The sequence below is a fragment of the Pteropus medius genome, unplaced genomic scaffold (assembly GCF_902729225.1).
Source record: "Pteropus medius unplaced genomic scaffold, Ma_sr-lr_union100, whole genome shotgun sequence".
Taxonomy (NCBI): domain Eukaryota; kingdom Metazoa; phylum Chordata; class Mammalia; order Chiroptera; family Pteropodidae; genus Pteropus; species Pteropus medius.
Genome location: NW_024342473.1, coordinates 633,572 through 649,693, shown reverse-complemented (window position 1 = coordinate 649,693; position 16,122 = coordinate 633,572). Strand labels below are relative to the sequence as shown.

Here is a 16,122-nt window from a genome sequence, read left to right as displayed (position 1 = left end):
ATCACAGATTTTCAAGCTGTGCCTAGGCTCGTCCTCTTCTCACCTTGCAATACCTCACCCTATCGGACAATCCTTGAAGCAACAATGAGAAAGAAGCGTTCGCAATATTTTAATTTGCACATGCACAACCTAATCTTGGCGAGACTAAGTATCTAATGCACATCCTGAAAACGCACCAACTTTACTCTTGAATAATAACTGTCTAATTTACTGGCAGCCTGATCATGTTGAGATGCACTTCGTTAACTCGTAGGCGATGAAAATAAACCTGACTTGGAGAACCAGAGGCTTTAGGCCTGCTGGAAATCAAAAAGGCCAGCAAACTGAAGCAGTCCTGTCTTTTAAACCCATAGCAAACTTAGTTAACTGAGGCATCACTTGAAATCAACTCTGAACTCCAAATATATCTAGACTTAATGACGTAAACCCTTGTAAATTTCTTAGGAGGAGAGTATCTCGAACCCACCAGGTGGATCTACTCTATTCTAAAGCTCCTCTCTCGGACCCTACTCTGGACCCTCAGCCGCGCTACCCCCGGGAGTTCTGCACACCCTGGGAGCGCTCCATGCTCCTCCCCCGACCCCTCGGTCTCCATCCCGAGTCCTCAGGGTCTCCCTCCCAGACCAACTTACCACAACATCTCTAGCCTCTCACCCTCTCCTCCTCCAGCCCAAAACGAGCTGGTCTTTTCCCTTCCCTTTCCTCCTACCCCTCTATTCCAGGACACTCACCCGCGGTAGTAAGCTTTCACCCGGACCTGGTGCGAATGGTCCCCGCTGCCGCCGCCTGCGATCGGGTGAGACATGGTAGTGCTGTCCCTCTGGGTCGGCATCTCCTTACTCCCCCGCCTCAACGCCAGAGGCCGCGGGTGCCGGGGGCGCGCCGGGCGCGGTGCGGGATTCGGCTGCCCGAGCCTCTCCCGGAGCTGCGGATGTCCGCTCCCCTACCTGTTCTCCCCGCTCGCGGCGCGGACCTAAGGGTCGCCTCGCCCCGGCAGCCGGAACCGCACGACTCCTCCCACCACCCACCGCCGCCGCCGCCTCTACCGCCGCCTGGGCCCAGCACGCCTCCCTGCCTGGGTTCCTCCCACCTCGTTGGCTCCAAAGGCCCACATTCCGGGGGAGGGGGGACACAACCACTGATCCAACTCAAGCCCTAATGCCCGGCTGCACCATTCTTACAGAGGGCAAGAAAAAGGGGGAGAGTGAATGGAAGACGCTGATCATCACAACAAATACGCTTGCAGAGGGCTTGTCATGGAAGCTGTGATTGAGAGAATGCGAAGGTTCGTGTAACTATAGTTCTGTAAAATAGCCCTCTCCCTATAGGGAAAATGGTAGGGGACAAGTGCTGCGGCATCTCACCCAGTTTCTTAACTTGGTCGCGTCCGCGGTCTGCGATTTGGGATTCGGGTAGTTTTGTAGTGCAGGTTTCTGGGATTTGGAGTCCCTGGGGCATTCTGGGACTTGAGGTTCCTTACGTGTAGAGCGCCCCGCCCTCTCGCTGACAATCTGTCTCCTGCACGCTCCCCTGGAGCCGTCCGTCCGCGTGGAAATCCTGAATCCAGCTTCGGTATCTCAGGTCACTGGGCTTCGTCACGATCTAGACTTTGTTCTCTGATAAATTTTCCCTTCCAATTGCATCAATCATCTCAATTATACGGAACAAGAATTCAGTTACCTGCTTAGCACAGCCTATTTTATAGAACATATAATAATGAATGTAATAAAGGAGGAAACTCAACTAGAAGATACGATGGAAGACTGACTTTGACTTTTCTTCTTTTGTGGCCCCCATATCTACGCTCTAGTTTATCGCCATTGCCTGGATCAGGTGCACGGTGAATATTTATCCAATCCATCAAACAGCATTTTTTTTTTTTTTTTCTGTTAACACTGGCTAACCATGGGTTTAAAGAATCCGTCCTTGTACAATAGGCCCTGACGTTCCACTGGTCCTGGCTCTGTCACATACTGCAATTAGAGGTAGCACAAATCCAGTCCCTTCATCAGCCATGGTACCAACCCATGCTAAACGGGTTAGATTAATCATAGAAATAACTTCTAAACTTCTTTTTACTATGATAAAATAGGGCTGAGAGATCGACTCATCAGAGTTATTTATAACAGCCTAGTATGATGTTCTTCAACTGCTACAAACTTGGATTATATGCTCTTAATAAAAATCCCATTGAAATACTTGGTATCCGGATTTTTGGCAATTGGGGACCTGCATCAGCATGTTAAATATGAATCAGTTAGCTATGGAATATAAGCTATTTGTAAAGTGAGATTATGAAAATTTAATCGCATTAATGGAAAATTTGGTATACTTGTGAAGAATTTGAAAGATTATATAATGCTATAGAAAAGGAGATTTATGCTATATGGGAAGTGAGACTTTAGAAAGGTAAGGCATGAAAACCTTTTTATTTTGGGTTCTTATTCCTTAGCAGTTTGAAAAATCCTTTATCATTGGCCTCGGCATGCTTGAAGGTAACCATTTTCTCAGAAGAGGTTTATTGCTTACTTCGTCATCAAGAAGAATCTATAAATATTGATAATTTACATCAATCCCATCATATAAATAAGTTTTCCTTTTCTGAATGATGGAAGCTTTTAGTTGTGATTATCAGAAAGCATGGCCTTAATTTTTTAACAGCATTATTGAGATATAATTCACATACCATGTAATTCATTCATTGAAAGTGTACAATTCAGTAGTTTTTAGTACATTCACAAAGTTATGCAATCATGACAACTGTCTAATACCAGAACAATTTTATTCCTCCAAAAAGAAACTGCACATGCATTAGCAGTAACTCCCCATTCTTAGCCTCTGGCAACCACTAGTGTATTTTCTGTCTCTAGGGATTTTCCTATTCTGGACATTTCATATAAATGAAATCATACATATGGCTTTTTATATCTGGCTCCTTATATTGAGCTTAATGTTTTCAAAGTTCATCCATGTCATAGCCTATCAGTTCTGCATTCCCATATGTGCTGAATAATGTTTTACTGTATAGGTTTCACATTAATGATGCTATGAACATTCATGTATAAGTTTTTGTGTGAGATATGTTTTTAATTCTATTGGGTATATACCTAAGAGAAGAATTGCTGAGTCATATAATGACTCTATGTTTAACATCTTAAGGGAATGCCAAACTCTTTTCCAAAATGGCGATACCATTTTACATTTGGACTAGCCTTGTGTGAGGGTTCCAATTTCTTTACATCCTTGCTAGCACTTATTATTGACTGTATTCTTTGTTACAATCATCTTAGTGGCTGTGACAGTAGTAGCTCATTATGGTTTTGATTCACATTTACCTATTGACTAATGATGTTGATCATCTTTTCATGTTTTTATTGTCCATTTGTGTATTTCCTTTGGAGAAATGTCTATTTAAATCCTTTGGCCATTTTGAAATTGGGTGATCTGTCTCTTTTTATTGAGTTGTAAGAGTTCTTTATATATTCTGGGGGGAAAAATCCCTTATTAGATGATTGCAAATATTTTCTCCTATTCTGTGCATCGTTGTTGTTTTTGTTTTTGTTTTTGTTTTGTTTCTTGGTGGTATTTGCAGCACAAAAGTTTTTGATTTTGATGAAGTCAAATGTATCTATTTTGTTGTTGTTGCTTATGCTTTCAGTGTCATGTCCAAGAAGGCTTTGCCTAACCCAAGGTCATGAAGATTTACAACTATTTTTTTCTAACAGTTTTATAGTCTAATGTTTAGGTCTATGATCCAAACTGAGTTAATTTTTGTGTGTAATATAAGTAAGTGATCCAAATTTATTTCTTTGCATATGGATATTTAGTTGTCCCAGCATCGTTTGTTGAAAAGCCTATTCTTGCCCCATGTAATTGTCTCGCACCCTTGTCAAAAATCAATCGACCAAAATTGAGCTCCTGATTCTATTCCATTGATCTGTATATATCTATCCTTATGCAAAAATCACAGTTTTCATTATTGTAGTTTTGTAGTAACTCTTAAAACAGGAAAATATGAGTCTTACAGCTTTGCTTTTTTCAACATTGTTTTAACTGTTCTGGGTTCTTTATATTTCCATATAAATTTTAGGATCAATTTGTCATTTCCTCAAAATAGCCAATTGGGATTTTGATAGGGATATTGTTGAAACTGTAGAGCAGTGTGTGGAATATGGTCATATCAATAGTATACATAGCCTTCTAATCATGAACACACAATGTCTTTTCTATTTATTTAGATCTTTAATTTTTTCAACAATGCTTCATAGTTTCCGTAGTATAAGTTTTGCATTCTTTTGTTAAATTTATTTCTAAGTATTTTATTTTTTTGATGCTATTATAAATGAGTTTTCTTAATTTCATTTTTTTTTTCTCTTTTTATTCTAGCATTCTAAGTGAGCATTTTATATGCCTGGAATCCTGAACTGTTTGAGAAATAATTACTTGAAAGTGTGTTAATTCGTGAGGTTTTAGAATTTGATTTAGCCTAGAAGTACAGAAAATGGTTCTGACACCAGTGGCTTTTAGCTCTGGCTACACACGTGAATCACCTGAGGAGCTTTTACAAACTATTTTGATGGTGGTATGGGGGGCATCCCAGACCAATTGAAACAGAACCTCAGGGTGGCATCTTGAGCATCAGAATCTTTCCTTCCTTCCTTCCTTCCTTCCTTCCTTCCTTCCTTCCTTCCTTCCTTCCCTCCTTCCTTTCTTTCTTTCTTTCTTTTAATTGAGATATAAAAGACATATAATTTTATATTAGTTTCAGGTATACAAAATGATTCCATATATGTAAATTTTGCAAAATGATCACAATAAGTCTAGTTAACATCCATCACCACATAGTTACAGGTTTTTTTCTTGAAATGAGCACTTTAAGATTTATTTTCTTAACCACTTTTAAATGTATAATACAGTATCAACTATAATCACCATGCTATACCTTACATCTCCAGGAGTTGTTTATTTTATATTTGGATGTTTATACCTTTTGACCACCTTCACTCATTTCTTCCCTTCCCCTTCCTGTTACCTCTGGCAACAACCAATCTGCTCTCTGTATCTATAAGTTCAGGTTGTATTTTTATTTTTTTAAATTTTAGATTTCATATATAAATGCGATCATACAGTATTTGTCTTTTGGTATTCACTTAGTATAAAACCCTCAAGACATATTCACATTGTCACAAATGGCAGGATATTTTTCTTTTTTATGGATGAATAAGGTTTTGGGGTGTGTGTGTGTGTATCACATTTTTTTCTAATCCATTCATCCATTGATGGATATTCAAGTTGTTTCCATGTCTTGGCTGTTATAAATAATGCTAAAATGAACATGGGGGTGCAGATATCTTTTTGAGTGAGTGTTCATGTTTTCTTTGGATAAATACCCAGAAGTGGGATGGCTAAATCATATGATAGTTTTATTTTTGATTTTTTGAGGACCTCCATACTGTTTTCTATAGTGGCTGCACCAATTTACATTCCCTTCTTAACTTCATTTTTAATTATTCATTGCTAGTGTATAGAAATACAATTAATTTTGCGTATATCTTGTATCTTACAAGCTTGCTGAATCATTAATTAGTTTTAATAGTGTTTTGGTGGATTCCTTAGAATTTCCTATGTACAAGATTATGCCATTTTAGAATACGGACCGATTTACATCTATCTTTCCAATCTGGATGCCTTTTATTTCTTTTTCTTATCTGATTGCCTTAGCATTATGTCGAATAAAGAGAAGAGTGTGAATGAACACTCTTGTCTTATTTTCAATTTTACATGGATAGTTTTCAGTTTTTCACCATCAAATGTGATGATTATTCTAGATTTTTTTTAATAGATATCTTTTATCAGATTGAGGAAGTTTCATTCTATTCCTAGTTTGTTGACTATTTTTATTATGAAAGGGTGTTGGGTTTTTTTGTGTGTGTGCTTTTTCTGTGTCTATTGAGATAATCATGTGGTTTGTACTTTATTCTATTGATATGGTATGTTATATTAATTGATTTTTGAATGTAAGCTAATCTTGCATTCCTGGGAAAAATATCACTTGGTTATGGTATATACTTCTTTTTATATATTGCTGGATTCAGTTCGCTAAAATTTTGGTGAGAAATTTTGAATCTATGCTCATAAGCATGATTTCCTTTCGTTATTTGAAGATAATTTATAATAGCTGCTTTGAAGTCTTTGTCTTCTAAGTCCAACACTAAAAGGCAGTCTCTGTGTGTATGGGTCCCACCTGCCTGTTTCTTTACATGTCTCATCACTTTTTGGTCTCAGACCATACATTTCCATTGTAGCAACTCTGAAGATTGATCCAGACTGGCTCTAGGGCTTGTCATTGTTGTTGTTTGCTTGTTTATTTGTTTAGTGACTCAGCTAGACAAATTCAGTAAATTCTATTTCCACCACAGTGTGTAGCCCCTGATGTCTCTCCTCAGCGGGTGTGGCTTTGGCATGCACACTGTCACCCTGACTCCTTCTCCTTTCCCTGGGGAATGACAGTGTAGTTTTAGTCAGGTTCTCTTTGACAGTCTCTTTCACTCATTTCCCTATTAAGTTTTGGCTATTTTGCCTTTATTAATATCAGTCCTAATTGTTAGCTTCCACTATTTGGCAACTGATTGCCTCAGTGTTTTTGACAATGCCCTGGGCATAAATTGCTTCACAGTCTGAGCCAATGGTCATTTTTTCAATTTATAATTTTCACCAGTTATGGTTGTTTCATTAAGGAGAGAGTATACAGGGAACTCCTCATGGAAGTGCTCTGATATTAATTTTTGAAGTCAGTATGATGCAATTAAAATAGATATAAGGCACAGTCATGCATATAGAATGATCAAGGCATGGAAATTATGTTATTTTTAGTAACAAAATACTAGAAAATATTGAGCCATCTCTGGTTTAAAAAAAACAGGAGTCTATAAAAGTGTTTAAAAGGAATCTGGCATCACATTAATCATATCTTTAGGAAAAATTGGCTTTCTTTCTAGAGATTGGGCTGCTCCAACAAGAAAATGACTAATCGGAATAGACAGACCTTTATGTTCAGTCTTAATTAGCATCACTACCGAGCCCTGCAGCAAGGACCAAATATGAACATTTGTTTGCCTTGTTCTTTACATCATCTAATAAATTCTGCTACTGGATCTTTCATGCCTGTTTCTCAACTGAGAACTAAATGCTATAAAATGGGAAGTCAATGGTAGACACTGCGAACAAGCCTCCCACAGCCCATTTTCTTCCTGTTGTACTTAAAATGGTACTTATTAATAGCCTCAACTTTGGATAAGACTGCTGCTCTTAACCTAAAATTCTTCAGTGATTACACTGAGCATGTGATAATGTCATTTAAAGGAAAGAAAAATGTTTAAAGTGCAAGTCCTGATCATTTGGAGGGAATTTGTGACCTTTGGAGATAAAGACTGGGCCCTGGGCTGAATTATACTTGCCTTTGGCTCACTGCAATAACTTTAATAGGAAAAAAATAATTAATGCTCAAATCTACAAGCTTAAGGGATTTAAAATATTTTTGGCCAATATTTCTTTCATTCTGTCGTCATCAGATTGCTGGTCCCAACGTGGAACCAAGAAAATAACCTACTTAGAGAAAGGTGAAAGAGATAATAAATAGTAGCCCCAGATCCTGTGTAATCATGTCCTAATATCACATTAATTGTTTCAGTTAACCTTCAAGAGCAGAAGACACGACCCAAACTCCTGATGAGAGCCCTGACAGCTGAGGTGAGTAAGAGAATTTAGTTTTTATCCTGTTAATTAACCTTGCTGAGTCAGCATGGATAGCAAACAATACCCCCAAGACTTCCCTTTCCTCCTTCTTTCTCTTATGCCCTCTCGCTGCCCCATTGACATCAGGCCAACTTTATCTTCAAGTTATCTGGGTGCGCCCTTTGCTCCATCCACATAAACTTATTTCCATTATAGTTCCCCAATCTCTCTTCCACACAACAGGCAATATAACAGCTTAGGCCTGTTATATTTATATTTATTTTGCCTTTGAAACAAAATGTCTTCACTTTGAAATTAAAATAACTTTAAAATTCATGTCATAGGTTCCCTGATAATCAAAGAAAAAAAGCTCATTCATTGATGCCAATGACACATATACCTGTCTTTGTATATATAGTACCCTCTGCCTAGACTGAAATGCCCTCCCTAACGCAGTCCCCACCACTCCTGACCAACTTCCACTCTCCTCTAGGAACCATTTACAAACTCACCTCTGCTCCCCTGGCTGTTAGGTACCCATTCTCTTCATGTTTCCTCTTCTTCTGCACTCCTACTCTACACTCTGCTTATATATTAATTACAGCATGTATTGCCCAGTATCATAGTTTATTTTCTTGCTGGCACTTTCATAAGGTTGAGACTATAATTTGTTTTTTCTCTGTGTTCCCTGCACCTAGCACATAATAAGTTCTCAATGTCTGTTGACATTGAACAATACCGCTTTGCTTCATTCCTCTTATTTATAAGAAAAAGGGTAAGCATTTGCTTTACTTGATGAGGATTTCCTGAGACTGAACTAAAATGTAAAATAACACATTGTTAATACAAAAAAACAAAACAACACACACACACACACATGAAAGAAGAGGTTTGTTTTAATTAACCATCAGTGGATAGTTCCTTTAAGCAAAAGAGTCAGCAATAAAATAAATTATAAAATTTATTTATAAATTTACTTAGTGAAAGTCATTTCATTTACTTAATGAAAGTCACTGAATAGTTAAAGAAGTCTAAGAAACCTCAACACAATTAACTCCTATGGGGTTAATTGATGCCAAGCACTATGCTCTCTCTTTCTTTTCAAAAGAGTTACAATCCAAATAGAAAGTCAGGACATATACTAATAAAGAGAACAAAATGCAAATGTGCCAGTAAATGACAATAATTGCAGCAGCTGCTGAGTACTAACCCCTCTTCTTTGGAAACCAGAAGGCCCCACTTATGTCTGGCTAAACTGAAAGACACAAAGTTGGCTGGTAAAATGATGTTGAAAGAGCCTCCAACAAAATATAGAAACTTCATTTAGAAGTATCATTCATTGTTAAAGGACGTTCACACACCAAATATTGTGTCACCAATAACAATCAACTATATGTAAACTACCCTTCAATTTGAAATGGAAAATTTGCTCTTGAGAATGGTATATTCAATTGAAAATGTAAACCTTACGTAATAAATTTTCCCTGCTCTAGCAGATCACCCACCCTAACATTGGTCTCCTTCTGTGATCTAGTTCTCTCTCATAGCCTCTGGAATGAATTCCCCTCCCCCATAAGTTTGCCAGCCCTTCTCCCCCGACATGAGGGCTAGCTCATTTCTTCACCCCCTCCACCTACTTCTTATTGGACTCAAATATTTTTGTATGGAATTTGTGCTGACCTTGACCCAAATAGGGGCCACAGAGATATCAGGAGAAAAAGCAGAGCTCGCAGTCTATATTGATGTCTAGCTCCTTAATCACTGGCACAATCTCAATGAGAACAGCACTCCACACATCGTGCTTATTACCCTGTGACTTAAACACGAGATATTTTATTGGCTTGGTATGCCTTCCTATTCTGGTTAATGACAAATTACAAATCAGCCTATAAATAAATCAACAATGATTTCCAGAAACTGAGACTTTTAAAACAAAGCTACCATATTCATTAGATGCCTCAAGAGTAGGAATCTTACCTTTTAAGTTCTTTTTGACACTTAGAAAATTGTAGGTATCCAACAAAGTTTAAACTATTATTAATATTTAAATAGTTTTACATTGTTTTATGTCCACTTAAATACTAAAATTAATCTTAGTGTGATAGGAAGAAAGCTGAGCAACTCTTTATTTTCTCTTTGCCTTGTTAAAGCTGTGACCTGAAGGTTAGTTCAACTTGCTGAGCAATCTGTTTACTCAAGTCAAGCACAACTCCTAAGAAAGTGTCTCATTTTCCCTAACTTGCAACCTTTCAACTAGAATCGTGGGATGGTAGAATTTACTAGCTGGAAGTTACTTTATATCATCTAGACCAGTTCTCTCACACTTTAACATGCATACAAATTAAGTGGGGATTTTGTGAAAATGAACATTCTGATTTAAAAAGTCTAGGATGGGACCCAGATTCTGCATTTCAAATCAACTTTCACATGATGCTGATGTTGCTGATCCACTGATTGTAATTTGAGGAGCATAAAGACTAGGACTCATTTTATGAATGAAGTCCAGAGAAGTGAAATGATAATGATTTTATTATTGTTTCAATGTTTTTTATTCTTTAGCATAATTTTAAAATGCTGTGAATTTGAAACGGACTAAGTGATTTCTAGCAGATGAGAAAAAAAATTAACTTTACAAAATCCTTAGTTTTGTTTTTTGTTTTTAGTTTTCCATGATCTAACCCCATGCTAAAATGATGTCTGTATTCATTGTTATTAGAGAATCACTTTAGCCCACACATAATTTGTTCTTATCACAGTAAATTAACAGACTCATTGTATTCCCATAGAGGCATAACAGTGTGTACTAAGTATTATGTTATGACATACTCATTCTTTCTCATTCAGCAACCTTTTATTTAGTCTTAATTTTATATTTTAACTCAGATAAACACTTGCAAAGATTCTGGTTATGTTCTATAGGCACTGTTCAGTACGAGGCTAGATTATTCTATCTCCTTCCTCCACCTCATAACTAGAAAGAAAGCTTAAGATAAGAGAAACAGGATGGCTTTCTCTATTTCCTGACTCAGTAATTCAAAACTATAACTCGGAGTTCTCTTGAGAGTTAGTTTAATTTACTAAATTCTTGGGGGAATTTTGCCAAATTCTTTTATCTTTTTAATAGAATTTGAAAACTTCTTATAGTAATATTAAGGAATATTTAAATATATATATGTACATATATAAATATATACATAGTAATACATTTGTGTATATATGTTATACATATTACATATACTACATATGTGTATATATTACATATATACCTATATATTATATATATTATGTATATACATATATATTATAATAATTATATACATACATATACCTATTATTAGGTCTCCAGTTTTTCTATTCCTCTAGGAAAGCAAGTAGAGGAACATAAGAGCAAGTTGTCTTAGGGGAAACAGAATGAAACTTAGGCCTAACAGCTTCTTATTTTAAAAAATGAAAAAAAAAATCTAAAAACACAAATAATATCAAGAAACATCTGCTCCATGTCCAGTAGATACAATAAAGTGTAAAAACTAACTTTTCCCCCTGTGTCTACTTGAGTAGTCTATTTAGGAAGCCACTCTTAAACCCGTGATAAATAACAATTCAAGATTATATAACAATCCATAACAATAGGCAGTACAAAACAGAGTGCTAATTTTGTGGAAGAGTGAGTAAGATCTATTAAAAAATCACAGAAAGGAGTAATTATGTACAGCTAGGATGGGAGAAAAATTTTTTTAAATCTCTGATAAGCAGTTATCTCAGAAGATAAGTGTGGTATGAAACAGAAGCATTGTCTTCCATCTGGAAAGGACTTTATTAAAAACTAACTGAAAAAATTCTTTGTTAGCTTGTAACAGTCAGAATATAAGTTCAAAGAGACCACCCCTGGCAAATTTACATGAGATAGGCCTCAGGCTGCTATTTAGCCTTCTAAGTTCTGCTTTTCCTTACTGGCAAAGGAGGAGGTCTATGATCTCAGAGACTCATTCCAGTCTAGGAGTGCAGGATTCTAGGACCCCTTGCAAATGTTTCATTTGAAAAATTCACTAGACTTGAGCTTTATGTGTAAAACTTCTCAACACCTAGCCAAGACTATGGCACTTGGCATTTGTTGGTTAACACTAGGAATCTGCAATCAGCTTTTCATTCATTGAACATGTTTGTTGAAGATTTACTATATCATAGTCCGTGATAGACATGGAAGTAGGAATTCAAAAAAACTTGCCCTCAATGAGCTCACAGTAGCAAATATGTGTCAGCATTTATTTAAAAACACGTGATAGGGCCCAAGATAATTCAATTGGGGAAATGATAGTTTTGTCTTCGTTTTTGTTTTAAAAAGTGATGCTAGAACAATTAGATATCCACATATAAAGGAATAAAATTGATCCCTATGTAAACCATTTACAAAAATTAGCTCAAAATGGATCAAAGACCTGAATGTGAGAGCTAAAATTATAAAACTCTTAGAAGACATAGGAGGAAATCTTTGTGGCTTTGCATTAGGCAATAGTTTCTTATATTGACATCAAAAGCATAAATAAAAATAAATAAATAAATTGAACTTCATCAAAATTAAAAACGCTGGTATTTCAAAGGATAGCATCAAAAAGTGAAAAGTCATTCCACAGAATGGGAGAATACATTTGCAAATCATATCTCTGATAAGAGACTAGTATTCAGATATATAAGTAACTTTTAGAACTAAACAATAAAAAGACAAATAACTCAATTTCTCTTTGTGGGCAAAGGCTTTGAATACATATTTGTCCAAAGAAGACATACAAATGGCCAAAGAAAAACCATGAAAAATATTCATTATTAGTCATTAGAGAAATGCAACTGAAAATTACAGTGACATACCACTTCACACCTGTAGGTCGACTATAATAATTTTTTTAAAAAGGGTAATAATTAGTGTTGGCAAAGACGTGCAGAAATTGGAACTCTCATATGTTGCTGGTGGGAATAGAAAGTGATGCAGCTGCATTGGAAAACAGTTTGACAGTTCTTCAAGATGTTGAACATCAGGTTACCATATGACCCAACAATTCCACTCTGGTTATATAACCAAGAGAATTAAAAACATATGTCTACACAAAAACTAGTACATGAATGTTTATAGAAGCATTATCTGTAATAGCTAAAAAGTGAAATCAAACCAAATGTTCATTAACTGAAGAATGGATAAACAAAATGCGGTATATCCACAAAATGGAATAGTATTTATCTATAAAAAGGAGTGAAGTACTGAAACATATTACAGTGTGGATGAACCTTGAAAGTATTAAGCTAAGTAAAAGAAACCAGACACGAAATGCCATGTGTTGTGTGATTCCACTTGTGTGAACTGTCCAGATTAGGCAAATCCATAGAGACAGGAAGCAAATTAGTGGTTGCTGGAATTGCAGGGAAGGGGAAATAGGAATTGATTGCTTAATGGTCATGGAGGTTCTTTTGGAGTGATGAAAATGTTCTGGAATTAGTAATGACAGTTACACAACATTGTGAATATACACTGATGAATTTTATATTATGTGAGTTATACCTCAATTAAAAACAAATACCTGGTATGTACTATTAGAGGAGTATAAACAGGGGTTTATGGGAGCAGCTAACTCCATCTGGGAGAGGCTGTGAATGCTGAGGGAAGATTCTGTTGAGCAGAATCTGAAGAATAATGCCAGGTGACAACAGTGGGTAGAGAGATTCTGAAGATGAAACAGGCCAGAACATGTATTTTGGAGTTGGACTTTGGTCTCAAAGCTAGTCCTGCTACTTACTAGCTCTGTGACCTTGGACAGATTACTTAATACCACTAAAATAATTATCTTCATCATCAAAATGGTTAGTAATAATACCTCTTCATGGGTCTGCTGTACATATAATATCTTAGATATCTTATTACTATTTCTTAGATAAGATATTATTTGTAGAACACTCAATAAGTATTCAACAAATGTATCTTCTTTTTCTCCCTGCAATCTCTTCTTTTTGCCATTTTAAGTGGAGTTAATGTTGAGTGTAAAGGCAGAGCCGTGAAAAGGCCAAGCTTGTGTCTGAATGATGAGAAATTCAAAGAGGCTTCAATATAAAGGCAGTTGGAAGCAGAAGAAGATGTTTTAGGGTCAGAAAATAAGGACCTCATAAGCCAAGGAAGAAGCTTTGGATTTAGTCCTAAATCAGTAAAGTTTTAGGGAGAAGAGGAATGTGGGGATATTTGTTCTTTAAATGAAAGCAGAAGAAAGGATGGCCCAGAATAGATAAAAATGGTAACTCTGGTACCTCAGGAGAGGATTCAGATTCTTAACTTCATTAAGTGTAACCTAAGGCCTGTATCTTAGAGGCACTTGATGTGGCCTATTTGCTGATAATGAGTTGCTAATAATCCTTTGATGACAGATTTTCTAAATTTTAATTGCTTACATCAGCAAGTATTTTGATAAAACCAAACCTTAGATGAGTCCAGGAAAAAGAAAGTACTTGTTATGGGGAGCAGGGCAATTTCCAGTCTGAGTACTATTTGGCGAAACTGAAAGCCTTTGTTCCAATTTTGACTTAAGCAGGTTATGTAACTTGCTGCGTATTTATTTTCCTTTCAGAGAGCAAATGACGACAACTTTAACCCAACTGACTTCAAATATTATGAAAAGAAATAAACATTTCAAAGCTCTTTGAAGTTCATTGATGGGAAGTACCCTTAAACCCAAAATTTCACTAAATAAATAGACAACGAATTATTATTCTTTTCCTGAATCAATTTTTAGTGTCCCCCCCACCTGCTGGCCTGTCTTGCACTTTAACACTTCTACAATTGCAACGAAAACAAAAAACCTTCTGAATTCTTATTCTGAAAACAATGTCTCTGCAGTATATTGATGTAAAAGTAAACACATGCACATAGTACATTGCAGTTATAAAACTTCGACAAATACAATCACATTTAGATTAATTGATTTCTCCCCAAAGTCCATCTGGTAAAGATTGCTGTTATCCCTGCTTTCGTGATGATAAACTTGGTGTTCAGAGAGGTTACATGAATTGCCAAAGAGCACCGGCAGGAAATGAACAGAACCAATGCTTAAACTCAGGTTTTAACTCCATATTTTCAGCCCTACCTCTCTTTCTGCATTGAAATAGACAAAGATTCACACACACACACACACACACACACACACACACATACACACACACTCCATCTATTACATTACACACACACACACACACATTTAATTACCTACAAAATATTCCATACGTGTTACAAAGAATAGATTGCTTCTTGGCTCTTAAATATATCATATTAAGACAGAGGACATTTATTGTAGGTTAAGATTAAGTAGTATGGTATTGGGTAAGAGAAAATTATCAGGTGTTACATATTTTATTTCCATAAAACTACTTCAAATGAGTAACCAAAGCATTTCTCAAAATATGGCAATATCATACAAATTATTTGAATAAAACTAGATATACATTAAATCATCATAACAAATCATTCTGAAATCAATGCATATTGTACTGTGCTTTGCATAAATACATGGTGTATTTAAAATACCACATAGTAATAATGATTTTTATCTTTCATCCAAAGATTTTAACCAGAAAATAAACTTTCATAATACCTAAATAAAGTAATAAATGTATTAAATATGTTTTGGGGAGTATATTTTATGGTATTTTGACATCTTAGTGGTTTTATTGACAGAGAGACTGCCCCTCTTGGAGTTAGCTAACCTAGAGATAGCCAATGACTAAGCTGTGAATGTGACTTTTATATGCAAACAAACAATCCAAAACTGATATCCCCAAACATCTAATTCTCACATACCAAATCGATATTCCCCCTGCCCTAAATCACCCCAGGGCCAGGTACTGGACAACTAGAGACCACCCCTATAGACCAGAGCCTGCCAAAATTATTCAAACTGTCATTCTCAAATTTGCTCAGACTTTCCTTCACTGCTTCACTCATTTCTTCCTGCAGAAACCACAATAAAGGCTCTGGATCATTCTTTTTCACTTCTTCTGCCTCTGACCCTGGTACTTCCCCATGTGGCTCTCTGCATCGTGTGCCATATACCCCCTACTTTTGGGAACTATAAATAATAAACTCTTCTTTTAAAAGCAGTTGTCTCTGATTAAAACAAATTCCAAGTACAAATCAAGATAAGTATAGTATTGTTTCTTAACTAAGAGTAAAGAAAGAACTAAAGAAAAAAGAAGGCAATACTCCATCCACTGTGCGCAGGAAGAAAAGATCAGATATACTTTTTTTAATGTGTTAATTACAAGTTTATTTATCTTCCAACACTTATTTATTGAGAGCTTATTATGCACCTGGCACTGTGATAGGCACTGAATATACTAATGAACAAAACCGGTTTGGTC

General features: G+C 36.1%; 1 protein-coding gene and 1 long non-coding RNA gene across 4 annotated transcripts in view; one reads left to right on the top strand and one right to left on the bottom strand.

Moving 5' to 3' along the window:
• Positions 1–1,068, bottom strand: part of PRKCI (protein kinase C iota) — a 65,453-nt gene extending 64,385 nt beyond the window's left edge. Inside the window, exon 1 of one of the 3 annotated variants that reach the window (XM_039865015.1) lies at positions 732–1,068. In XM_039865015.1, the coding sequence (XP_039720949.1) occupies positions 732–832 (101 nt within the window). In that variant the 5' untranslated portion in view covers positions 833–1,068. The remainder of the gene's footprint in view (positions 1–731) is intronic. The other 2 variants (XM_039865017.1, XM_039865016.1) reach the window with 2 other exon arrangements.
• A 77-nt stretch (positions 1,069–1,145) lies between these two features.
• LOC120604377 (uncharacterized) lies at positions 1,146–14,494 on the top strand. Its single transcript, XR_005653321.1, has 3 exons — positions 1,146–1,285; positions 7,703–7,749; positions 14,337–14,494. It is a non-coding gene; the product is annotated as an uncharacterized LOC120604377 (long non-coding RNA).
• The last annotated feature ends 1,628 nt before the right edge of the window (positions 14,495–16,122 follow it).